At 45.0% G+C, this 16,086-nt stretch overlaps 1 protein-coding gene across 1 annotated transcript in view; it reads left to right on the forward strand.

Moving 5' to 3' along the window:
- The window catches only part of LOC121560098 (protocadherin-23), a 46,606-nt gene that overhangs the window by 9,944 nt on the left and 20,576 nt on the right, over positions 1-16,086 (forward strand). The window contains 13 exon segments of the mRNA XM_045216669.1: positions 2,816-3,007; positions 4,085-4,316; positions 6,715-6,756; positions 6,759-6,950; positions 9,403-9,845; positions 10,110-10,473; positions 12,500-12,690; positions 13,137-13,236; positions 13,569-13,726; positions 14,035-14,485; positions 14,533-14,601; positions 14,604-14,903; positions 15,664-15,903. Of these exon segments, the coding sequence (XP_045072604.1) occupies positions 2,816-3,007; positions 4,085-4,316; positions 6,715-6,756; positions 6,759-6,950; positions 9,403-9,845; positions 10,110-10,473; positions 12,500-12,690; positions 13,137-13,236; positions 13,569-13,726; positions 14,035-14,485; positions 14,533-14,601; positions 14,604-14,903; positions 15,664-15,903 (2,974 nt within the window).

Genomic DNA, 16,086 nt, shown 5'->3' on the forward strand with positions numbered 1-16,086 from the left:
CAGCATTCCTCCTCCTCCAAACACGGCGAGTTGAGTTGATGCCAAAGACCTTGATTTTGGTCTCATCTGACCACAACACTTTCACCCAGTTCTCCTCTGAATCATTCAGATGTTCATTGGCAAACTTCAGACAGCCCTGTATATGTGCTTTCTTGAGCAGGGGGACCTTGCGGGCGCTGCAGGATTTCAGTCCTTCACGGCGTAGTGTGTTAGCAATTGTTTTCTTGGTGATTATGGTCCCAGCTGCCTTGAGATCATTGACAAGATCCTCCCGTGTAATTCTGGACTGATTCCTCACCGTTCTCATGATCATTGCAACTCCACAAGGTGATATCTTGCATGGAGCCCCAGGCCGAGGGAGATTGACAGTTCTTTTGTGTTTCTTCCATTTGCGAATAATCGCACCAACTGTTGTCACCTTCTCACCAAGCTGCTTGGCGATGGTCTTGTAACCCATTCCAGCCTTGTGTAGGTTTACAATCTTGTCCCTGATATCCTAGGAGAGCTCTTTGGTCTTGGCCATGGTGGAGAGTTTGGAATCTGATTGATTGATTGCTTCTGTGGACAGGTCTTTTATACAGGTAACAAACTGAGATTAGGAGCACTCCCTTTAAGAGTGTGCTCCTAATCTCAGCTCGTTACCTGTATAAAAGACACCTGGGAGCCAGAAATCTTTCTGATTGAGAGGGGGTCAAATACTTATTTCCCTCATTAAAATGCAAATCAATTTATAACATTTTTGACATGCGTTTTTCTGGATATTTTTGTTGTTATTCTGTTTCTCACTGTTCAAATAAACCTACCATTAAAATTATAGACTGATCATTTCTTTGTCAGTGGGCAAACGTACAAAATCAGCAGGGGATCAAATACTTTTTTCTCTCACTATATATATATATATATATATATTTATATATATATACTGAGATCATGTGACACTTAGATTGCGCACAGGTGGACTTTATTTAACTAATAATGTGACTTCTGAAGGTAATTGGTTGCTCCAGACCTCCTTTAGGGGCTTCATAGCAAAGGGGGTTAATACATATGCATGCACCACTTTTCCGTTATTTATTATTTAAACCAATTTGGACTATTTTGTGTATGTCCATTCCATGAAATCCAAATAAAAATCAATTTAAATTACAGGTTGTAATGCAACAAAATAGGAAAAACGCCAAGGGGGATGAATACTTTTGCAAGGCACTGTAGGTCTTTGCTGCTAGATATTTGCTGCAGACATTGTGCAAGTCATTAAAAGTGATATCTCACGTAGTCTTTACTTTGATCCAGGTCTTCCGCTCTTACTCTTTGCCCCTGGGATAAGGATGGCTATTTATAGTCTTGTCTCACTGTCTCCCACCAGCTTACTGTACCTAGTACCACCAATAGTTATGGGAGAAGAAAGTGTTACGTACCTACAATGTTTTTTTAATGCTTCAATCAGAAATATGACATTTGTCAGCCCACATGCAGCGTGTGTTTGTGTGTGTTTATAATAGATGACGCCACATCCACAGAGATGATGCAATAACCTCTAAGATGATTCGGTCAAGGTGCACCAAACACCCCTGCCTTAAACCTGGGTTATATCATTAACGAGCTAATGTCCAGATAATGAGATGTGCATACTTGTAAAGGAAAGGGTATCTGTAAAGTGGGGATTAATACTACAAGGTTTATGGGGAAATAACGTCAGATTTTGGCGGACCTGCCAAGTAGACACGGCGTTGTCAAAGCCCCTGGTGGTATTGTCAGATATTGTCCTAGTAGTAACACTATAATTTAAAAAAAAATTTATAACATGTTGCTAAAACTCTTTGTACTATTCCTGAATTATGCTTTCCTCCCCAAATAAAAGACAATAGAAAGTGTTGCTGTCTCCACCGTTCAGCTAGATGTTAGCTTATGGGATGCTAACTAGCTGTGATACCATTTTCTGACCTCCCTAATGTGACCTTACAAAACATGTTGTGATTAGGGTCTTGGCACCAATCCACCCAACTCCCCGGCTTTAGCGCTAAACCCAAACTCCAAAGCGATTTGCAGGTAGAGCTCCTGGAAAAGGTGCCCTCATCCTCCGCCTAAGCAACTTACTACCTTTGCCAAACATAGAAAGCGTATTACACACACCTTTTTGTATGGCCACCGATTACTGTAATTCCTCTGTCAGAGCCAAGTCGGTATAAACACGATTTTGGTGGCAACCACATGGTCAATCCCATCATGTTTCCGCTAACGTACATGCTGACTCTGCTGAGGTAATCCTTGGTGGTCATGATCCTTAGAGTCATCATTATCCAATCGTTTTGGCATGCGTTTCCTCTGCCCCTTGCCACGAACCCTCCCCCGTCGCTAATGTCTTAACGAGATAAAGGAAGCAGCCCAGATGGACAACCTGGTATCTCTCCCCAACCAACACATGGCGTTGAGATTGAGCCCTATCATAAAGGTCATGGGCCACGTAGGAGTTTATTGGTCCACAGCTAAAATACTGTGCCCTGGATTCTTCACTGGTGGTCTTGTATTTGGAAAACTATATTTTTCATGAGAAAAACTAAAGGGACTTACCTGGCCAGCAAACACGTGGAGTTAATAATTGGTTTGGGTTAGGGGTCTGGTTATGGTTGAGGTGTGAGCTATGCGAGTCACGCCCCACTCCCTTTAGTTTGCGACCACAAGCTGAATTGCTAGCATTGGTTACATTCCTATGGATATTTAAAATATTCAAACTACACAGCCATATATCAAGATATATGTTAAAAACTTTGACTTCCAACCCATGTGATGGAGGATGTTTCCTTACCCTCTGCAGGTTGTGGCCACCGATGCGGATGGCAGTGATTTCGGTACAGTGCGCTACTCCATCTCTGACGGCTTTAATAAGCAGGACACACACCCTGTCTTCCAAATCAACCCAGACTCTGGAGAGCTCTGCATCTCACAGGATATCGACAGGGATTCGGGCCTGGCGACCTATGACTTGTTAGTGAAAGCTGAGGATCAGGTGAGTTGGTATTTTTCCATTCACATTTTATGAGAATGATGAAGTAGTTATATTAATAGTTATACACTGAGTGCAAAACATTAACACCTTCCCCCTTTTGCCCTCAGAACAGCCTCAATTTGTCCGGCATGGACTCTAAAAGGTGCTGAAAGCGTTCCACAGGGATGCTGGCCCATGTTGACTCCAATGCTTCCCACACTTCCCAGTCATGTTGGCTGGATGTCCTTTGGGTGGTAGACCATTCTTGATACACACGGGAAACTGTTGAGCATTTAAAAAAACAGCAGCATTGCAGTTCTTGACACAAACCAGTGCGTCTGGCACCTACCATACCCCGTTCAAAGTCACGTCTTTTGTCTTGCCCATTCACCCTTTGAATGGCACACATATACAATCCAAGTCTCAATTATCTCAAGGTTTAAAAATCCTTCTTTAACCTATCTCCTCCACTTCATTTACACTGATTTGAAGTGGATTTAACAAGTGACATCCATAAGGGATCATAGCTTTCACCTGGATTCACCTGGTCAGTCTGTCATGGAAAGGTGTTCCATGACAGGCGGCAGGTAGCTTGTGCCAGTAACCGAAAGGTCGCTGGTTCTAATCCCCGAGCCGACTAGGTGAAAAATCTGTCTGTGCCCTTGTGCAAGGCACTTAACCCTAATTGTTCCTGTAAGTCGCTCTGGATAAGAGCGTCTGCTAAATTACTTAAATGTAAAATAATGTTTTGTATACTCTGTGTATAATGTCATATTTACAGTTTCACTTATCACTTAGATTTTCTTCCTGTCACAGATTCTGCTGATAGTGTCTATTTCGAAAAAAGGGTTTACTTGCAATAACTGTGATATCTGGGGGGTTTTCCCCCTACTAAACTAAGTTGAATGCACTCACTGTAAGTCACTCTGGATAAGCGGGTATGCTAAATTACAGTACATGTAAATATCTTTGAATATTGTTCAGCTGTTATTGAAACATGATACAAGATTGCTGGTGTTTCTTGTCACTGTCCTGAACGGTCTTACTGCTTGTTAATACTCTATACTATAATATTATTCTCTCCTCTTTGCCCAACAGGCAGGCTTGAGTGCCCAGACGTACGTCCACATCGAGGTGGAGGACCTGAACGACAACCCGCCGGTGTTCAACCCAGAGAAGTATGTGACCAGCGTCAGCAGCCACGCCCAGCCCGGCACAGAGGTCCTCAACGTCATCGCAACCGACATGGACTCTGGGGACTACGGTCACGTCACCTACCAGATCCTGCCCGGGGACCTGTCCTCCCTGTTCTCAGTGGATAAAACTACAGGTAGGATGACCACCGAGATCTCTGGGGTAAGAATGAAACAGGGTTGAGGTCAATTCTTTTTTTCAATTCAGTGAATTAAGTCCTCGTAGAAAACAATGGGGAATTTTCAATACAGGAACTTCCTGAATTGACTGAATTGAAAACTGAATTGACCAAACTCTAGGTCTTGGTTGTTTTATCGTGGAGGTTAAGGGTGTTTGTGCTTGTTGCGGCACTGTGATGTCAACTGGTGTTTACCAAATCCCCTCCCGCCCTCCACTGTACACCCAAACCACTTGGTGTCCTGACTGGACTAATTGTGCCACACAGCCCGACTTCACATCACAAGCACAGCACAGGTAGTTGGTGATGAAGTTTTACCAATTACTAATCAGGTTTTGCACTGAACTGTATCTACTACACCAGGGGTCTTAAACCCATGTTGCCCGGTGGACACATTCGGTCTTCGCCATGATCTGGAGGGCAGCACTGTATTGCCTTGCTGTCAAAATCCACAAAATCCCATACTCCTCTGTATTATCTTAGAAAAAATATTGATGCTCCCTGACTGTCTAGCTTTTATTTAGGTGATTGTTAGCTGACTGGACACAGTGAATATACTGTTTGTGATTCCCTGATAATACACAAACTGTTCCCGACAAGTACTGAAAGATACAATTATTAAAAGGTCCATTATCAGTTCTATCTCGTTTTGTTATTCGCTCTGGATAAGAGCGTCTGCTAAATGACGTTAATGTAATGTAAATGTTATTCAAGTTTAGACTGAACTAGGTTTTTTAGTAAGACAACCACGCGGCACATTAAATTGGCTCGCGGGCCGCATCTGGCTCATAGGCTGCCAGTTTTTGAGATTCCTGTACTACACCTATAAGGTCAATCACAGTCTTATGTCAATGAATTCAAATGATGAATTTGTACACTACTTGTAGGTGGAACTTGTCAACCTTCTAACATTCTAAACTCCACCACTTTTTTTGTTCTTCTATTATTCAAAATTAAAGAAATACATTTGTGGATGACTTTTACAATGGATTCTTTTTTTGCTTCATTTACTGTATTAATTTCACCTCAATTCCTCCACGCAGCTGGTCAGCCACATTGACCATGCACATATAACATATAGCCTGCAGCTAGAAGTCTCACTTGCACCCTACCAAGACGACTCATTAGATGCCAGCAGCCACATTGTGATAAACAAATGCTTACTTGGCGTAAGCCCCCAGTAGTGGACGTGATTGCTATTGTCACCTCACAGCAGGGGTGCTGCAGATTTAGAAAGGCCTGCCCTTGATACCTTTGCATGATTAAGACAATTAATGCATTCATAGTGCTACTATAATGGTACAAGCCGGTGACCATTTGAAAGACGTAGAGAGAGTTATTGCAGTTGAACATGTTTGTGTCACGGCGTCAGAAAGAGCCTGATTTTTACAGAGCCGAGTGAACTCGTACACATGTCATTTGTAATAAAATCGTTATAATAATTCTAACCAATAGTTTTCAGAACATTGTCTGTTTGCATTTTACTATGACAGCAGGCTCATAAGGTCAGTTAAAATAGTTTGAGGGTCAATTAATTGAATTTAATAAACTAATGCTATGCTAAGCTAATTGTTACCATTGCTATTGATCCAGCCATCTGTGCAGGCCCTGTGGGAGCCCTTTATTAACTGGGGCTTTCCAGTACAATGCCGCCTGAAATCGGTGAGATTTGGGGGTGAATTCGGGTGACAAAATTAGCCAACCCCTGGGCCATATGTGCTATGTCTGTTGTGCTCCACACACACAAGTCTACCATTCAAGAGAAGCCCAATTTAAAGGTGCAATATGCAGAAATTGCTACGCCATTTCCTGATTGCTGAAATTCATTTAGTTCGCCTAATTTCAGTTTGTGTGACAAAACAAGCACTCAGAGTGCACAGAATCATTGTACAATCCAAACCGCTGTGAAATATATTTTCAATAACCAAAAATATTGTATTTTCAGCTGTTTTGAAGCTGGTGTACAAAAGTAAAAGACGCAAAATCGAAACTTAAGACCGGGACGCATACAAATAGGGCACATAGAACAGATCTACCGCTTCTTAGACTTGCTTTCAATGAGTGACAGATCTATAACTCACATTGCTATGTGAATTTGGTTGGGTCGCCCAAAAAGTTACATATTGCAGCTTTAAGAGAGGCCCAATCATGATGTGAATAATCCTTCCCTACCATGGCAACATGTTTAATATAGGTTCATACCCCTGATTTAATTAATAAAGAAATAGAAATGTTGATTTGAATTATTATATTTCTCCAATTTACAAAATGACAAATGAAACTCTAGCTATTGATTTTCCTCTATTTGAACAAAAAATCCAACATGTTGACCGTTCTCATCCTTTTGCCTCTACAGGTGTGGTCTACCTGACCTCCACACTGACCCACCTTGGCACTGCGGCGTCAAGCTGGCTATTACCGCCCAGGACGGTGAGGGCGTGACGTCGGCCCGACCCGCGGAGGTCACAGTGAACGTCCTGCGCAGTGCCCAGGCCCCAGCAGTCTTTCAGAGGTCACGCTATGCTTTCACCGTGCCCGAGAACACCCTGCCTGGCACCCCGGTGGGCATCGTGGAGGCCCTCAACCCTGCCAGTGAGTAGTGGATAGACAGGTGTTAGAGATGTTGATTGGGCTCTTATTGTGCGGGTTGCTATTTTCTAATTTTAGTAATTTAAGTGAGTACATGCATGCCCTTATAGTTTCATATACAGGTAACTGCCAAAATAATGGAAACGCCAACATAGTGCCTTTAAAAGGGCGTTGGGCCACCACCAGCCGCCAGAACAGCTTCAATGCGCCTTGGCATAGATTCTACAAGTGTCTGGAACTCTATTGGAAGGATGCGACACTATTCTTCTACAAGAAATTCCATAATTTGGTGTTTTGTTGATGTTGGAAAACACTGTCTCAGGCGCCGCTCCAGAATCTCCCATAAGTGTTCAATTGGGTTGAGATCTGGTGACTGAGACGGCCATGGAATATGGTTTACATCAGTTTTTATGTTAATCAAACCATTCAGCGACCACTTGTGTCCTGTGGATTGGGGCATTGCCATCCACTCCAATCAGGATAGAAATGATTCACCATAGGTTGAAGGTGATTACTCAGAATGGCTGTTTATTTACTGGCATTTCCCTTGCCCTCTAAAGGTTTGAGTGGACCTAAACCATGCCAGGCAAATGCACCCCACACCATAACATAACCCCCATTTTGCTCAAGTGTTTCCATTATTTTTGCAGTTACCTGTAGATTTCTAATGAGTCCTTATATTTTGGCTTTGGAAATTCTGTAGTACTGCTGGATAGCGTGGGGGGGGGGGTTAGGTAGATGTTACTAGTTGTATGACAAATACCTAAACACCAGCCCCTATCCCTACCCATAGATTTCATAGATCTGAAAGAATAGGATCAGTGTAAGCTAGATGGTAATGGCTATTTCTTGTCCACTGGAAGAGTAGGTGCAGTTCCACCATGTTGCTTACACCTATCCAATCCTTTCAGATGCGAAAAGTGTCAAGTGGCACAGTCGCTAGTAGGTGTAAGTAATTCATGACTTGTTTGTTTTGTCCGTTAAAGTGACAGACTTCTGTCACTCCCTTTTTGAACTGTCCCTCTTCTTCCTGACAAGGCTTAGTGCAGTTGTCAGCTGAGGTGGATGTAGGGTGAAGTTGCTCTTAGACGCTAATCTCGGTCAGTTTAGCATTTTCCCCACTAATGGTTAAGGTTAGGATTGGGGGGAGGGAAGCTCATCATATATCTGTATCTAGGGGGAAACTTCACCCCGGAGCGCTTAGGTGAGTGCTGAGCAAAAGGCTGTGGAGCAGGCCGCCTGCCAGGGCTGGTGGGAGGCAGGGGAGTTGGGGGGGTGTAAGTCTCTCCCTCCTGGATGATCACACAAAGGGGATTTGGCAGGCTTTGGTGCTCCTCAGCACCTGCTAGGGCCATAGGTGAATGGGCAAATGATTGTGACACAATGTTCAGTATTGTGTCGAGGTATATAGTAGTAGGCTACATCTCTGTGAGAATTTGTTTTAGCCTCCTGTTAACTTCTCACCACCAATGGCTCACAACACCTTGCTATTAAAAATATAAATACAGGGATATTTTGATCATATTGAATGTAGAAATGTTGTGGGGCTTATGTGTTTCTGTTATAACCCTTTACTGTGTTCTACCTTGTTTTGAGTTGTCTGCAAAGCAGGTGTGTAAGTCTGTTAGTGGATTACTCACGTGATGTGTTTGTCACCTCTTATCATTTAACTGTACATGGGTAGCTGACAACGGCCCATATTCAGAAAGCGTCTGAGTAGGAGTTCTATCAGTTCCCCCCTGTCCATGTTATGTTATTAATTATGATCTCAAAGGTAAAACTGATTCTACTCTGAGATGCTTTATGAATACGAGCCCTGATCTTCAATAATCCAAGTGAACTAGCTTTCAATAAGACCTGTACTTTTTCCAGGAGGAATTCCTTTGGGGATTCATGTACTGTGGAGAGTTCCCCACGTTCAGATTTCCCTGGATTATCCCGTTACTGGCCACTCAGAGCAGTGTCACTCCTAGCTCTGGTCCAAGGCGTTAGTGTGGCTTGCTAACACTGAAGGCTCAGCGTTAACAAGCGCCGCACTAACGCCCTGGACCAGAGCTATGTCACTCCTTTCATTGTGTCTAAACGGCTAAGCCTTTCTTCAGCAGTAGACAGTCATTTAAGGTTGTCTCGTTGGTTAACAGATTAACCCCCTGGAGTTAAAACTGTGAAACATCAAGAATGTCTCCTTTGAGGGAGGGGAGGGAAAGCCCCCCTCCCCCCTTAAGCCCCCCTCGAAGCTTTACTATTCCCCCTGGCTGTTAGGGTGTAGTTACTGTTAAAACAAGCGGGGGGGGGTCACATTTTGTGAAAGTTGAATTGGTTGCTCGATGAGCTATCAATTATGTTCATTGATTGACTAAATAGGAACAATTATACAGGTCAGCCAAAAATACCTGATATTGTGGGTCCTAGTTTTATATCCATCCATCCATAAATGTTTTTCTTGTCATCCCAGACTCGGTGGACTCGTTGTCGTACCGCATCTCGTCGGGGGACCCCCACGGTCTGTTCTCTGTCCACTCCAGTTCGGGCCTGATCAGCACCAGCCGCCCGCTGGACCACGAGTCCCAGCCCTACGCCCTCCTGGTGCTCCAGTGCCACGCGGGCACCACCTCGCCCATCTACAGCAGCACCCAGGTCAACGTCACCATCGCTGACGTCAACGACAACGCGCCCGTCTTCCCCAAAATGACAGACACCGTCGCCTTGTCCCAAAACACGCCTCCCGGAACGGTTCTGTTCATAGCCCATGCCCACGACGCAGACAGCGGCACAAATGGGAGGGTGCGGTATTTCCTGTCACGTGGTAGTGCTAGGGGAAGTATGCCATTTTATGTGGATGCCGACCTCGGTACAGTGTACTTAAACCAAAGCTTCTCTCGGGACCCGCGACCCAAAGTACACCTTTGAAATTCTGGCGAAGGACATGGGCGAACCTTCGCTCACTGCCACGCTGATGCTCACAGTCAACGTGGCGCGCAGTGCCACTGAAGACACCCTGGCCTTCGAGACACTAGTCTACCAGGTGGAAATGGGCGAGGGCACCCAAATAGACACCCGGGTCATCCAGGTGAGGGCACATCGAAGCCGAGGAAGCAGCAGCCATCAACAGGGGTCCAAACCCAATCAAGGCCTCTCCTACTCCCTGGAGCCCGACCCCAGACTTTCCCCCTCCGCCTCTCCGAATCCACCCCCGAGAGTGGGTGGCTCTTTCTCTCCCAAAACCTTGACTATGAAACAGAGCCCATGTTTCGCTTCAAAGTCCTTGCCACTGTTAAAGACGAAACAACACTAGCTATAGCTAACACCACCGCTACAGCCAATGTTATCGTGCTCGTCCTAGATGAGAATGACAATGCACCAGTGTTCACCAGCCAGACCTACTTCTTCACGGTCCAAGAGGGCCTTCGCCCCAGGGCCTGGTGGGGACGGTGCAGGCAGTCGACCGAGACTCCAGGAAAAACCGCGCAGCTGTCCTACATCCTGCTGTCGGACGGGAAACACTTCCGCATCAACACCAAAACAGGTAAGAGGCCCTTTCCAAAGACTTGTGCATACTTGCTTTCATCCCTTCATTGAAGTAATTCCTGATCTGACATGGATGGATGTGTTAAAGCTATGAAGTGGGACCCTTGATTTCACCAATCCATTAATGTTAGATTTGTGATTTATTTCTCCAAGGAATGGAGCAGGGAAGGATGCATTTTTACAGCATTTCAAACTGGGCAGGGTGATCATAGATATCCCTATTTAAGATTAGGATAGGAGAGAGAGAAGTGGCATTAAACTGTCGAATATGGATTAGCCAGCCAAATTGAAAGAGTAGCCTGCCATGGCGGTCCGGGCTGTCTAGTATGAAATCAAATTTGGTGGCCTCTGGACCACTAATACCTTGATTTCACCCCAAATCCACAGCTAAATTCTCAGGACTATGATGAGCGTACATGTACCCACATTTACCTGTATCCACGGTAATGGATTAGTCTAAAAGGCACCTGTCTAATGGAGCAGTCTGTTTTAGATGTCTCTCTCTAAATGCAGAATTGTGGTATTGTGTTGCGGTAATGATTTTAAAAGTGCATTATAATATTTAAGGTGAAATCTCCAGTTTTAAAGCAAATTTCATGCAGTTCCACAAAAATCGTATTAGGCCTATTGGATTTATTCAAGGTAAGGGATGTATTCGGGATGCTTTGAATGCTGAGTGAACATTTCAAACTTGATGACTTCGTTTGAAGTTACTTAGATAAGGGGTGTGAATACTTTCTGAAGCACTGTAAATGGGGTTGTTAACTGAGCCAGAAATTCACAGGGGTCATTTTTGTATTTATTTAGATTTTCACTCAAACTAACTTTTTTAAATTTTTCTAAGTCCACACCACATTAGGACACCACTTTTGAGGTCTGGAAAAAATGAAATGTTTTATTTATGAGTGTAGTAACCCTTTAATTTAAGTGTGCAGGCACCTAGTAGTGTTTGGTTAGTGGTGTTTCTGAAACACGCATGAGATGGAGTTTGCAAAGCAAATGCCCATTGGATTTATGCAAATAATCAGGATATCCTCCGTGTCAGGTAGGCATAGGCTACTTTGTAGCTAGTTAACATTTAATTGAGAAGGTTTTTGGGAAAGCCGCCATCTACCAGAAGACGGTTAGGCCTATCGTTAGCATCGCTATCAATTTCCTGTTCCTTGTTTGAAATGGTTTGAACCCTGGATGTTTTACTTCATATTATGAGGCATCTCTTACCTTGCTTCAAAGTAGCCAAGCCAAAATCCGACCATAGAAATGTTGAGGGAAATATTTGATAAACACTTCCTCAGATGCACTCTCCTGTTCTAATCAACTTTCTTTCATGTATGCACTCATAACTGTAAGTCGCTTTCTATAAAAGCATCTGCTAAATGGCATATATTATAAGATTGTTTTCCCACTAACGGTTTGGGCTAGGTAGAGATGCATGGTTTTCAGTAAAGTAATGGTGAAACCATGGCAGTGGCAAAGCTGTGCTCAGTGTTTTTCTATGGCACTCGGGCTGCGCTAGGAAGGCACACCATTTTCAATAGATAGTTTATGACTTTGGAAAAAGTAGCTGGCTCAAAATGAGTCTGTTACGGGCCTCCCATGTGGCGCAGCGGTCTAAGGCACTGCATCGCAGTGCTTGAGGCGTCACTACAGACCCGAGTTCGATCCATGACCGGGACACCCATTGGCCCAGCGTCATCCAGCTTTAAGAATCTCATACAAGATTACAAATACTCAGAAATGTCCTTACCCAATACCTACCCTATCTATGTTAATGGTGTGGCAGGTAGCCTAGTGGTTAGAGCGTTAGGCTACGAACCGACAGGTCGCTTGTTCAAATCCCCAAGACAACCAGGTGAAAAATCTGTTGAGCAAGGGACTTAACCCAAATTGCTCCAGCATCGCCGTTGATAATGGCAGACCCTGGCCATGACTGGGGGGAGTTGGGATATGCAAAAAACACATCACCAAATTATTATTTATAACACTAATGCTTTCTCGCTCTCTTCTCCATCCCTCTCTCCCAGGGGAGATAATCAACTGGGTGTCTCTGGACCGGGAGCAGCATGCTGGGCACACCCTGAAAGTGATGGTGACGGACCAGGGCCAGCCCCGCCTCAATGCCACTGCCACCGTTCACATCCTGGTCACCGACATCAACGACAACCCACCCCAGTTCACCCACCTGCCCGCCGCCGGCAAGGAGCTCAACGTCCAGGTAGAGAGAGAGAGAGAGACACACACACACACACACACACACATTTTCACCAGTCAGCACGTCACATGAGCTAAAACACGTATTGACACTTAATATTAGTTAGAATGTAAGATTTTGTTGGACTATAAATGGCTGTGATAATATTATTATTATTGTACAAGGTAACTGCAGATAAGAAACTGACGGAAATTAGAATTTTGAAATGTGATAAAGAAATAAGTTACTATTACTACATAGTACACGTGACTTCACAGAAACTAACTCAAAACATTCAATGTGACTGACTGCATGTCATCGGTACGGTATCTACATGGTATTTTAGTATGACCCATTATTATGAATGTAATTAATTATGCATGCAGTAGCATGTACATCTTTTTAGTAACATGGTTTAATGTTAAAATGCACTTGTTTTGTTCATTCATTCTCTTGTGGTGTTCTTTTAGGTTTGGGCAGGCCTCCCCACAGGCTCATTGGTGACCACCATGTTTGCCAAAGACCTCGATGCAGGAGAAAATGCAACAGTCAGGTTTTCTCTGACGACAGGTAATGTTTTCAAATGTTAACACAGAATGTTTTACATATTTGAATTGGTCTTACTCGGATACCATTTGACTTAAAGGGACAGTTCATCACAAAATCAAAGTTAAGGAACTAACCTAAATCTTATCTTTAGGGTTCATGTTTTAGAGCTAAAAGTTGGTCTTATGTTGCCCTCATTCCAGGCCATTGTGTAGATCCAGCTATGCCCATCAATCCAAAATAATGAAGATGAGCACCATATCATCTTTATCTATGTCTGTATGATGTGTTGTTCTCACTTCATGTAGTTTTCCTCTCTGTCTCTCGCTCTCCTTTTCTTTCGGTGTCTCTCTCAGATGAGGAACAGGGCCACTTTGAGATAGACAGTCAGAGTGGAGACATACGGACCACGGAGCTATTCACCCAGAACGCCAAAACCCAATACACCCTGACAGTGGTTGCCACCGACAACGGAGCTGGCCCCCTAGAGGAGACAGCCGTCATTCACCTCCAGGTGCCCTGACCTCCTTTTGCATAATGGGATTGATATTGGCCCAGTTCTCACTGAGTACTACTATGACATGCCTTTACATGTTTGTCATTTACCTTTAGCAGTTGCTCTTATCTAGGGTAGCATGCAATTAAGATACATGATCTTATAATATGTAATAGAGACAACTGATGATTACTGTAGATGGTTTGGAATTCTAGTGTAATTTCAATAATTAGTAGCATTTGTAACATGATTTGCAATACTAGAGTCTGCATTGGCAATTAGAAATGTAATGGTTTGAATTGAAGTTGAATTCAACCCATTTCTAGGTTCAGGCTGCAGAGAATCAACACGGCGGCACCCACCCCCAAAGCATGCAACACTTCTCTGTGAGGGAGGACACCAAACCCGGCACTGTCATCGGCTCCGTCCACCTCTCCCCATCCCCAACAACCAATGGCAGGCTGCGTTACTCCATCGCCGAGGGCGACGGGGTCCTTCACTTCGGCCTGGACAGCTCGTCCGGCGACCTGTACCTCAACCAGCCGCTGGACTACGAGTCTACATCACTCTACTTTCTGGTTGTACATGGCGAGGACGCCACGGGACCCGGGACTAATGTAACAGTATTTGTGAGCATAGCGGTGGAGGACGTGAACGACCACGTGCCCTGGTTCCCCTGCGAGGTGGTCATGTTTGGGTTGCTGGAGGACGTAGAAGTTGGAACGCGTGTGTTCGCCTTCAACGCCAAAGATGGCGACGGGAGCCTGGCCAACAGCGGCCTCGTTACTCATTGACCTTTGACCCTGAGCTGGGCATGTCAGGAGGGTCATCATTGTCGTCCGCAACATTTCCTTTCTGCATCCACCCGCTCACCGGCACCCTCACCACGACCGCTCCCTGGACCGCGAGAGGACCGTGAGCTTCACGTTCATGGTCACTGCCACCGACCAGGCAGCGAGGGAGGCCGACCGGAAGTTCGCGACTGTGACCGCTCAGGTGTTCCTGCTGGATGTGAATGACAACCGTCCGGCGTTTGTCTCCCAGGACACGGCCCTTGTGATGGAGGACACGGAGGTGGGGAGCCTGGTGCATCGTGTGGTGGTCGTGGATGATGATGTGGGTGAAAGCGGCCAGGTCACCTATTGTCTTGTCTCTGGGAACAAGGAAGGGTTCTTTACTTTGGAGGAGAAAACAGGTATGCTCTTGGTAGTATTTTGATGAGTGACGAAATTATGATTCTGTAAAATGTATGAGGAGTACTTTACCTCACTACGGTCTTTCCATAGTTTAACTTCCAGGCGGAGCACAAAGGCCCCCAAAGCAAAGCATCCAGGTAGCCGGATGATTCACAATACAATTATTCCGCTTGCTCTTTCATTCGCTACATACTTTAGTCTGAGACTGCCATCAATGAAGTTGTTTGTGGTGACAAGGGGCGTTGTACAAAAAGTCCTCAGCGATTGGATTGTCTCTAACCAATCAGAGTATCAAAGCCAATGATGAATTTTCAAACCGCCGCTTTACCCACGTGTGCTCTGGCCCAACCAACCAAATTGGTGTCTGGACCAATCATACGGCGCTGAATGTGTTTGCATTCGGTGAAGGGTCTGGGAGGTACTCAGATCCAGACTCATTGCGAAGAATAAAACGAAAGTCCTTGGGCGTAGCGTTTGGCCGGAGCAAGGAGTCTGGGTAGCCAGGCAAACATCCATATCCTCTGGCATCAAAATTGTCAAATGAATCACTGATCTACAAATCACTTTGCATAACTACTCATTATGTGATCATGATTAGATTCTGTGCCTTACTTTGCTCAAACTGATCCCTTCAGACACACTGAATCTCTTTAGGTGGGGGGGGTAGCAGAGCCAGGTAGGGGCCCGCCCTGTCAATACAATGGCATGGGAACACTGCCACAGTACACCAGTCTCAACTCTCCTCTTCTCCCCCCATAGGTCTGCTGTACCTAGCATCCCCTCTGGACTACGAGCTCCAGACCTCCCACTCCCTGACCATCCAGGCCTCGGACCAGGGGCTCCCCTCCCTCTCCTCTACCCAGACCCTGAGGCTGGAGGTGGGGGATGTGAACGACCAGCCTCCCCTGTTCCAGCAGGACGTCTACACAGCCAGCGTTGCCGAGAACAGAGAGCCTGGGGAGAGCGTGGTCACGGTGTCCGCCACAGATAAGGACTCCGGTACGTACCACTCTGGATACTGTACTTTTTTTTTTCAAATTGTGTTTTATTGTTCAGATGGAGAATACAGAGTAGAAAAACATTAAGTTGCACAGTTTCCTCTCCATTTGCAGTGCTTCAATTATTTATTGGAGCACTAGCTAGCGCCTCATCTCAAAGTAAGAAGTAAGCCTTGTCCGAGCC

Source organism: Coregonus clupeaformis, unplaced genomic scaffold (assembly GCF_020615455.1).
Source record: "Coregonus clupeaformis isolate EN_2021a unplaced genomic scaffold, ASM2061545v1 scaf0770, whole genome shotgun sequence".
Lineage (NCBI taxonomy): Eukaryota > Metazoa > Chordata > Actinopteri > Salmoniformes > Salmonidae > Coregonus > Coregonus clupeaformis.